The following is an 11,220-nucleotide window of genomic DNA, read 5'->3' as shown; positions in this document are numbered from 1 at the left end:
CACAACCATTTGTAATGGGCTCTGATGCCTTCTTCTGGTGTCTGAAGACAGTGACAGTCTTCAATATATATATATAATTTTAAAAAGAAAGAAATGACACCTAGAGGATGTGCCCAAGGCACTGGAGGTGAGCTCTTGGAGGAGACTGGAATACCACCGCTCTGATGCCTGGCTTACGGTGTGAGCACTTTGTTCTGCAATCGCTCCTGCCAGCATGTCACCAGAGGCCCCAATAATGGAATCAACCGTGAACCCTCACCATTGGCCCCAGTGAATGGGTCTGTCTAGAACCACCAACCAAACATAAACCTTTTCTCTTTATAACTTAATTGCCTCAAGGATTTCATTAGAGTAATTTAAAATGATCAATACAATACTCTGACATATTCTACTGTTAACCTAGTTGATATCGAATGTACAAACCCTGTGTGAGTCATGCTTGTCAAAGGTACCTTGTGCTTCCAGGCATCAAGAACTCATGGCCTGGAGACTACATCCAACAATGTCTCTTTCAACTAATGGTCCTTACAGCATGCTATCAAGAAACCACAATAAAGTGTCCTGCTAGACTTTGCTCAGGGACTACGCAGACCCAAAACAAATGAAACTCTGCTCAGAGTCCACTAGGTGGCTCTCCCTTCCAGCCCTTGAGGGCCTGCCCCGAGTCTCCTGGGAACGAATTCTTCTACCTTCATTTCTTGCAGTCTGACCTGGTTGATGCTCCCAGTCCTTGAAGTGCCTTACATTACGTCTCCTATAAACAGGCAATTAAATAGTCAAAACCCCAAATCAGTAGCAATCTCAAAATAGATGACGGTAGGTTCATTCCACTGAGCAAGACTTGCCGTAGCGCTCCCGGGTTCGCGCCCTCATTGGTGAAGTGCTGCTTTGGTGTGGAATGAAAGGTCAGTTGAGGGCCAGTATGGTGACACAATGCTGGCCTAAACTCACAGATCTGCCTGCCTCTCCCCCAGAGTGCTGGGATCCATGAAATGTTTATTTTTTTTAAAGATTTATTTATTATTATATGTAAGAACGCTGTAGCTGTCTTCAGACACACCAGAAGAGAACATCAGATCTCATTATAGATGGTTGTGAGCCACCATGTGGTTGCTGGGATTTGAACTCTGGACCTTCCGAAGAGCAGTCAGTGCTCTTAACCGCTGAGCCATCTCACCAGCCCACATGAAATGTTTATAAGAACAGCTTGGAGCCGGTTTGCGGGCACCTGCCTCTGTCTTCCGCTTCAACTTCGTCGCTTCTTCCATTCAGTTTTCTTCTCTTTTCTATCGGAGACAAAGTCTGCTGTAGCCTTCAACAAGCATGTGTGTGTTTAAAGAAGGAGAAAGCCACATTCCAACTCCAAAGCCAGTTTTAATTTTAAAAAAGTTTCATTGAATTGGGACCACATGAAGACCGTTTGCCACTTATGTCTGTAGGGGGCAGCAGAGACAAGCCGGACATGAGTGAAAAACTCTTTCTTAGGACACTTTTTCGTTCCTCAGATCTGGAGACCACTTGTCCAGTGGTCTCCAGATCCCTTAGTCGGATACTTTTATTCTCCTGGAAAGATTAAAAACAAAATCCTGTCCCAAACCTAATTCTGGGGGTTCCCTTTTTAACAAGTTATATCTTTGCTAGGATAAAATATTTTTGTTTGTTTTGTTGGTGGTGGTGGTTTGTGTTTTTGTTGTTGTTTGTGTGTCAAGTTGACAAGAGGTCTATTGTACTGGCTGGTTTTGTTTGTCAACTTGACACAAGCTGGAGTTATCACAGAGAAAGGAGCCTCCATTGAGAAAATGCCTCCATGAGATCCAGCTGTAATTAGTGATCAAGGATCAATTGCGGGTGGTACCATCCCTGGGCTGGTAGTCCTGGGTTCTATAAGAAAGCAGGCTGAGCAAGCCAGGGGAAGCAAGCCAGTAAGCAGCACCCCTCCATGGCCTCTGCATCAGCTCCTGCCCCCAAGTTCCTGCCATGTGTGAGTTCCTGTCCTGACTTCCTTTGGTGATGAACAGCAATGTGGAAGTATAAACTGAATAAACCCTTTCCTCCCCAATTTGATTCTTGGTCATGATGTTTTGTGCAGGAATAGAAACCCTGACTAAGACAGGTATAGAATTTAGCATTTGAATGCATAGCAACACCAGACCAACACCCAACAGATTATAAGCAACTGAGGTATTTCCTCATTGTGGGAAAGCACAGACCCCTTTGCCACATCCTGGTCATGAAGGAATTCAGATAGGTACTAGGCAACTGTGTTACCTTTCCTTCCATGGCTAAGCCTGTGAAAGATTCTGCCTTTGAATGGATTTAATCCATCATTGTAAAAGGACATCCTTATGAACATAGGGTGGTTGGCAACAATTACTCAGTTATAAGAACAGTTATAAGAGTATAAGGTTATCTATGCCTTGTAAAATGTTCAGATTTGTTTTTCAGAGAGAGAATATTTATTTTCTGTATATGGAAAGCATTTGCAATAGAAGCCAACGGGCAAATATTAATGGACTCCTTTTTGTTTTATGAAGAGTCTTCAGTTGTCCATAAATATGATTTCCATAATTAGGGTATCATCTGGTTCAATATTGGTTAGGGCTGCATGCACTGATCTGAGCTTATCAGCAGTCACAAAAGCTGCTCTTTGTTCCTGTCCCCATTGGAAATTAGCTGCCTTTCTAGAACCTTGTAGAGAGTGTATTATAATGATCTGTAATTATGATATCCAATTTTTCTAGTGTGCAAAAATACCCATTAGGATTTGTATCAGAGTTTTGTCCCTGGGTAGCAGGATCAAGGGCATGGGCTACCACCACTGGGTTCACTGTAGAAGAATAGATCTCTCTCTCTCTCTCTCTGCTGGGATTGAAGGCATCAGCTACCATCCCCCTGCTCAGATATTTTATCTTATCTCCAAGCCTCACCAACTCTTAGAGATTTAGAAAACAAGTTTGAACTATAGTATTACAGTTTGAATTTACTTACAACATTTTACATCGCCAGGCAGTGGTGGCACACGCCTTTAATCCCAGCACTTGGGAGGCAGCCAGGGCTACACACAGAAACCCTGTCTCAAAAAACCAAAAACCAACCAACCAAACAAACAAACAAACAAAAAATATTTTAAATCTCTTAATTATGTTTTTAATACCAAACAACAAAAGTGTCCTTTTTATTTAAGAACTCAAAAGCTTATGGCCAAGATGGTGCGGCAATCTATAGTCTAACATTCCAACATGGAATTAAGACACTCATAGTTTAAGAAAAACCATCTTTCAGACTGGTGATATGGCTCAGCAGTTAAGAGCACTGACTGTTCTTCTGAAGGTCCTGAGTTCAAATCCCAGCAAACACATGGTGGCTCACAACCATCCATAATGAGATCTGACATCCTCTTCCAGTGTGTCTGAAGACAGCTACAGTGTACTTACACATAATAAATAAATAAATCTTAAAAAAAAAAAGAAAAAGAAAGAAAAACTGTCTTTCATTTCATGCCAGCAAGGCAAGTATGCCTTTGGTAAATTGTCATTCAAAAGTACTATTAAATTTTATTTTTTTCATGCCTGATCAAATGAAAAACTTTTGTTAGTCTTTAAAGGGTTAGTTTGGACCAAATGATCAAACCATATAGTGAACTATTACCTCTCCTTATTTAGGAGATCTGTCCTGTTTGAATCTAATCTTTATCAATTTTGATGATACCCACAGCTTTTCTTCTCCTGTGGAAACAAAAACAAAACCTTTTCCCTTACATCCTGGTTTCCATTCTGAGGTTAGCACATCTTTAAAATAAACTGGCTTATTTAACTTAGCAGTTTTTCCTGCTATCCAGTGTCTCTCTGCAGCTGTTGTCCCTTTCTCATTAGCATTTTTAAAATGTAAAGTTTAAAATAAAGTTAATAAAGTCCTGTGTAATGTATGTCTGGAGGTTTTTATTACTCCTTTCTGTTTTTTAAGCATGTTTTTAAAAAGTATGATTAGACCTTTCTGTAATTATAAGTTATAACTATAACTGTATTCTCCTATAAGTGACGCCAGCCCTTAGGAGGAGCCTAGAAGGCCATGTGTGGATCCTGGACATCGAAATAAGAAGCTGTAACACTGAAGGTGCCTTGGAGACCCCAAGATGTTCGAGATGCCAGAGGTGTGGGCTTTCTGCTGAAGAAAGCTGCTAACAGGGAGTGGGAAAGACCAGCCCAGGGGAAAGACGTTTGCTGCACTCACCAAAGATGAAAATGACATCAGCCATGGAGATGCAGAGTTTGGAGTTTGCCCAGCTGGCTTCCCATCTTGCTTTGGGAATTACAGTTAAATGATTAGACGGATCTCAGAGAGACTTTGAACTTTGGGCTTCTAATACTGTCCAGACTGCTATAGACTATGGGGACTTTGGAAGTTAGACTAAATGTATTTGGCATTATGTTATGTTTAGGTATGTCCCCATAGACACATATGTTTGAACAGGCCTTTGGGGGCCAGAGAGTGGAATGTGATGGTTTATATATGCTCGGCCGAGAGAATGGCATGATTTGAAGGTGTGGCCTTGTTGGAGTAGGTGTGTCACTGTGGGTGTGGGCTATAAGATTCTCATCCTAGCCGGGCGGTGGTGGCGCATGCTTGTAATCCCAGCACTCTGGGAGGCAGAGGCAGGCAGATTTCTGAGTTCGAGGCCAGCCTGGTCTACAGAGTGAGTTCCAGGACAGGCAGGACTACACAGAGAAACCCTGTCTCGACAAAATCAAATCCAAGATTCTCATCCTAGCTGCCTGGAAGCCAGTATTCTGCTAGCAACCTTCAGATGAAGATGTACATGGTGCACCTTCTGCACCATGTCTGCCTGGATGCTGTCATGCTCCTGCCTTGATGATAATGAAATGAACCTCTGAACTTATAAGCTAGCCCCAGTTAAATATTGTCCTTATAAGAATTGCCTTGGTCAGGACTGGAAAGATGGCTCAGTGGCTAAGAGCACTGACTGCTCTTCCAAAGGCACTGAGTTCAAATCCCAGCAACTACATGGTGGCTCACAACCATGCATAATGAGATCTGACACCCTCTTCTAGTGTGCCTGAAGACAGCTACAGTGTAATTACATATAATAAATAAATAAATAAATCTTTAAAATAGTTGACTTGGGCTGGAGAGATGGCTCAGTGGCTAAGAGCACTGACTGCTCTTCCAAAGGCACTGAGTTCAAATCCCAGCAACTACATGGTGGCTCACAACCATGCGTAATGAGATCTGACACCCTCTTCTAGTGTGTCTGAAGACAGCTACAGTGTAATATAATAAATAAATAAATAAATAAATAAATCTTAAAAATAGTTGACTTGGGCTGGAGAGATGGCTCAGTGGTTAAGAGAACTGACTGTTCTTCCAGAGGTCCTGAGTTCAATTCCCAGCAACCACATGGTGGCTCACAACCATCTGTGATGAGATCTGACACCTTCTCCTGGTGTGTCTGAAGATAGCTACAGTGTACTCACATACATAAAATAAATAAATAAATCTTTAAAAAAATAGTTGACTTGGTCATGGTATCTGTTCAGAGCAGTAAAATCCTAACTAAGACATATAGTTACCCATAATAAGCTTGGACCCAAACCAAACTAACAGCACTTTCTGCACCTGTGTATAAGCTTTTATGGTATAAGATGCCCCTGGGATATAGCCCAACATAATAAAGACACCTGTACCAATATAAGAAACTATTTAGAGTAAGACTTCCATTTTGAGTAGTGGTCCAGTAAAGTTTAAGTTTCCAAGACCTCCTGGGAAACTGATATTCTGTTTGGCAGAAATAGATATATCTACATAAACTGACATCCTGATTGGCAAGTTAAGACGTGAATGTTAGATAAGTCCCATTCTGGTAAACAAGTTAGGACATGAATACTAGACAAGGCAAGTCCCCTGCCACAGTGGAATACCCCAACCAATGGGAGCAAGATAAATCTACAACAACGACATGTTCCTAAGAAAATCTTCCATCCCTAAATTCTGATTGGTGAAATAACTTGGCACATGAATTTTGGGCTTAAAAACCCTGTAGGATCTTAACTTGGGGTCATAGTTCAGTTCCTGAATCGGTACAATGGCCCTGGGTGACCAGTCCTGGGGCATATGCTCAATATACTATCCCTGTCTGACTGAGATGGATGTCCGTGTGGATTGTGAGACAATTCCTGGACCGCAACAGCTTCAATATGTAAAACAACACTTTCTGCATACTGAGAGTCTGTAAGTATACTAAAAGATTCAGGAAAATGTAATAATACCATAGGAATGGCATACAGCACTGATTTTTGAACTAAATCATAAGAGCTCTGAGCCACTTTGCTTATTTTTCCTGACTTGTAATCTGCCTTTCCTGATTTATTTGCATCAGTATAGAATGTAGGGGCTCCAGAAATTGGTGTCATTCTTACTATACGAGGGAAAATCCAATTAGTTCTTTTCTTTTTTTTAAAATATGTATTTATTTATTATATGTAAGTACACTGTAGCTGTCTTCAGACGCCAGAAGAGGGTGTCAGATCTCTTTACGAATGGTTGTGAGCCACCATGTGGATGCTGGGATTTGAACTCATGACTTTTGGAAGAGCAGTCGGTGCTCTTACCAGCTGAGCCATCTCTCCAGCCCCAATTAGTTCTTTTTATAAACTGAAGTCTCTTGCTTTGGGGATATTTGTTGTTAATCTCTCTCCCCCAAAAAATTACTGCAAGATCTTTGCCAGTGTTCATTTTCTTTCCATAATGAGGTAATTTCTGCATTGGTAAAAGGTACCACAATCTAAGCTGGATATATTCCAGCTAATTGAAAAAGTCTCATTTTTTTCTTTCAGAATCAATTTACAAACCTTTTCTATATATGTCTTTAATTTTTTTACTCTGTGTGATAAAAATATCTATTCTAAGATATTATCTTCTCTCTGCATAAGAATTCCTATGGAATGGGCTTGAGAGATGACTCAGTGGTTAAGAGCACCAACTGCTCTTCTGAAGGTGCTGAGTTCAAACCCCACGAACCAGATAGTGTCTCACAACTATCCGTAATGGGATCTCATGCCTTCTTCTGGTGTGTCTGAAGACAGCTACAGCGTACTTACATATAACAATAAATAAATCTTAGAAAAAAAAATTCCTGTGGGAGAATGAGTAGAGGGTAAAATAACAAATACTATCCATCTTTGGATCCAGTCAGTCCACATGTGCATCCTGTAATCTCTTTTCCACCAGAGCCAATTCTCTCAGTTTAAGATGATAATTTTCTTGGACCATTTAAATCCTTATCACTTTGTAAGGTTTACTTAGCTCTTGAGTAGTTAATCCAATTATAGGCCATAGCCAGTTAATACCTTCCAGCAATTTTTTGAAAATCATTAAGAGTTTGTAATTGATATCTCCTGATTTGTACTTTCTGTACTTCTGCAAACTTATATCCTATATGATTAATAGAATCTCCTCTTTGTACTTTTTCAGAAGCATTTGTAATCCCCAGAGAGGCAAAATTGTCCTTACTTCATTGAACATTTTTTCCTAAGGTATCTGCATCTGAATCAGCCAGTAAAATAGCATCTATACAATGGTAAATTTTAGATTGAGGAAACTATTTACAAATTACTTCTAATGACTGTTGTACAAAATACTGGCACAAGGTAGGACTGTTCAATATTCCTTGTGGTAAAACTTTCCAATACTATCTCTTTATTGGATAACTATTATTATAAGAAGTTACTAAGAAATCAAACCTTTCCCTATCATGCTCATGCAAAGGGATTGTAGAAAAAGCAATCTTTTTAAATCAATCACTGTCATAGGCCATAACTTCTGTAACAAAGAAGGCAATGAAATTCCAGGCTATAAAGAGCTCATTGACTGAATCATCTTATTTATGGATCTTAAATCTGTTAATGTTGGGGTCTAGGAGTTACCCACAAACCACTGATACAGTAAGACAGGATGGTTTATGGAATACACACCCTAATACTGATGGATCAGGGCCGTAGCTCAGAATTTGGGGGCTGAACCACAGTGGCAAACATCTAACTCTGTCATTTTATAAAGGCTAAAACTGCAAAACAAACAAACAAAACAAACAAACAAACAAAAAACAAACCCAAAAAACAAAACAAAATGAAACAAAAACCCACAGTGAGCTCATACTCAGGTGCAGCACATGGTAACCAGTGGGTGGGTTAATAATTCATATTGACCTTTAATTTGATGAGTCCTATGTAGAGCTTTGTGGAATTTCTTAAGATTAACAAACCTCCAAATATACAGAACACAATAGAGTATGTGGTCAGCATGACCTTGCTCTGAGTTGTTTATTTTTTTGCATCAGTAACTGGCAGGCATATTACAGAAACAGTATGAAATAGCTAGCTGGCATGGAACAAAATGGCTACAGCTGTGTTGGGGAAGGAGCAGACCTCAACATTTCCCCTTTGAGTTGTTTCAGTGAGTCAAATCATTGACTCAGAATATTTTCTGAGGCCTGGGTCATGTGGTTGTTGTCTGATAACCCATCACTGATTCAGGTCCTGATATTTCCAGGGGGCAAACTTCAGATGAGAGTGTTGAATCCAGGATTGGATCCCATCTATTTTCATGGCCGTCAGGGTGGTCAGAATCATGAAGTCAGGTCCTTTTCAGTATGGGCCCAGGGGGCTTCCTTTTTGATTTAGCCTTTCAGCCTCTTAGGTGGGAAAATAGATGTCATATTTGTCTTCTGTAACTGCTTCCAGCTGACACTGGGATGCTGCCATAGGGGCCCAGGAAGGCTGGAATGCTAAGAGTCAACAGCTGGACAATGGGACATTTATCAGATGCATCTGATTAGCTGGCCCAGCTGAAATCCAGGGAGCAATCACATTGGCTGGACTGGTTAACATCAGCTTTCAGCAAATCAGAGTTCAGCAGTTCCACAGGTGATTCTTGGATGGAGTTGTCAGCCGGGTGAAAATCTGCTGAGACAAATAGAGTAAGGACAGAAGTTAAAATTGTCTAGTAACTGGAAAAGGTAAGGAATTCCAAGACCAAGGGAAAATCCCACTTTCAAGTGGAGGGGTGTGCACTTAACTGGAGTCCATTTGATCTGAGGCAGGTAGATCCAATTCTTATGGCTTTTTTGATCTCCTGAAGCTTATGCAAATTTAATTTACAAAACAGTGTCATTAGTATTTACCATTGTATTCAAATCCATATTTTTTAAAAAAGTAGTTAACAGGTGTCTGTAAGACAACAGGATTTCCAGCCGGGCGGTGGTGGCACACACCTGTATTCCCAGCAGAGGCAGGCGGATTTCTGAGTTCGAGGCCAGCCTGATCTACAGCGTGAGTTCCAGGACAGCCAGGGCTACACAGAGAAACCGTGTTTCGAAGAAAGAAAGAAAAAAGAAAAAAAAAAGACAACAGGAATTCCAAGACCAAGGCTCATGCCTTTGAGACCTAGAACAAGCTATAGTTTTAGGTTAAAAGGCAGGGAACATTCTTTTCTCAGTCCAGAGGGTTGGATATATAGGTTGAGCAGAGATGTTTTCAGCATGATGAGAAGCACCCTTAAGTCTATATTCAGAAGACAACGAAAGGGAATTTAAAATCTTGAGCTTGTGACTGAATTGTAAGCAGCCAGTGTTCCATTATCTTATCAAAACTCCAATAATCAATGTTAAAATTCTGAACTTTGAAATCCTGGTATAACAATAGCAAGGGATATATATATATATATAAAATCATTTTCTTATACCTCTGTAACTTGCATTTACGTACCTTAAAACATCTTCTTAGACCCTCCAATCCTAAACATCTTCTTAGACTCTCCAACATTTATAACTTACATTTACCAAACTCGAACATCTTTTTTTTTTTGTTCCTAAATTTTATTTATGAATTAATACAAAACATTGCAGCCCAATGCGCTAATCCTCATCGTCGTCCTCCTCCTCATCCTGGTTGATCTGGAAGTAGCGCAGCTCGTAGCTTTCCTTGCTGTTGGCCACAACGCGCAGCCAGTCTCGGAGGTTGTTCTTCTTCAGATACTTTTTGGTGAGATATTTCAAATACCTTTTGGAGAAAGGCACCTCGGAAGTGACAGTGATCTTGCTCTTGCTGCGCTCGATGGTGACGACCCCTCCGCCGAGATTGCCAGCTTTGCCATTCACCTTGATTCTCTCCTGGAGGAACTGCTCAAAATTGGCAGCATCCATGATTCCATCTTCTACAGGGTGAGTACAATCGAGGGTGAACTTCAAAACCTGCTTCTTTTTTTTGCCCCCTTTCGCCACAAGCTTTTTCACAGGCGCCATGGCGGCAGAGGAGACAGAAAAGCGAACATCTTTTATTTGAAGCATTTTACATCCGACAATCTTCATATTTGCATTTATCAATTTTAAACATTTTCTCAGACCTTAATAAATTTTACATTTTTTTCATCCAGCTACTTATTATGAGACAGAGGCAGTTGATTATTGAGAGCAGTCATTTAAATGAAGGAATAATAAAAAGTTACATTCTTTAATATGAAACCTCTGAGTGAGGCTGATATCCCAAAGGGAATCTCTCCTTCCCCGTGCCTAGAAAGTCCCTCAAACTGAAGTCCCTCCCTTCTACTTCCTGTGGGTCTCTCTATCCAACTGCCTGACTCCCTTTTACTCTCTATGGTCTTTTCCTGTTAACTGGTTGCATGCTTTGAGTTTATTTAATCCAGCCCAGCCCTACAGTAAAGCACATGCCAATCCCTGAGCTCAGAAGTCACAGCTGCCAGTAAACTCTCCCTGAGCCTGTGCGCTCTCCCTGTGGCTGTTTTAGGCCATAGACCTGGATGGACTGAATTGTGTCCTTGCTGCAGGTTCCCAAGAGTTCTGTGACTCTGCCCAACACCTCTTCCCTCCTCACCCCTCCCCTGCCACAACTCAGAGGCACAAGCTTCTGAAAGCCTAATCTGATGCTTCAGGCCAGAACTTTCACTGGTTTTCTTTGGGGGAACTGAATGCTTCTGTGTCTTGGCAAAACCCTTTCTTTCTATGCATGTATGTATGTATCTATCTATCTACCATCTATCATCTATTTTTCTATCTATCATCTACCTATCATCTATCTCTATCATTTATCTATTATTTATCTTTCTATTTATCAACTATCACCTATCTTTGTATGTCTGTCTGTCTGTCTGTCTGTCTATCTATCTATCTATCTATCTATTTTATGTATA

General features: G+C 40.6%; 1 protein-coding gene across 1 annotated transcript; it reads right to left on the bottom strand.

Moving 5' to 3' along the window:
• Positions 1-8,317: 8,317 nt before the first annotated feature.
• LOC127689168 (60S ribosomal protein L22) lies at positions 8,318-10,352 on the bottom strand. The gene is made up of 2 exons (XM_052188516.1): positions 9,780-10,352; positions 8,318-8,975 (listed from the first exon to the last, which is right to left on the bottom strand). The coding sequence occupies exon 1, from the start codon at positions 10,313-10,315 to the stop codon at positions 9,929-9,931; it is 387 nt and encodes a 128-aa protein (XP_052044476.1). The 5' UTR covers positions 10,316-10,352; the 3' UTR covers positions 8,318-8,975; positions 9,780-9,928.
• Positions 10,353-11,220: the final 868 nt, after the last annotated feature.

Source organism: Apodemus sylvaticus, chromosome 7 (assembly GCF_947179515.1).
Source record: "Apodemus sylvaticus chromosome 7, mApoSyl1.1, whole genome shotgun sequence".
NCBI classification, from domain to species: domain Eukaryota; kingdom Metazoa; phylum Chordata; class Mammalia; order Rodentia; family Muridae; genus Apodemus; species Apodemus sylvaticus.
This window is presented reverse-complemented; position numbering and strand designations above follow the sequence as displayed.

Excerpts from the sequence above, each read along its gene's own strand:
- LOC127689168 (XM_052188516.1), bottom strand. The coding sequence starts at position 10,315 with ATGGCGCCTGTGAAAAAGCTTGTGGCGAAAGGGGGCAAAAAAAAGAAG.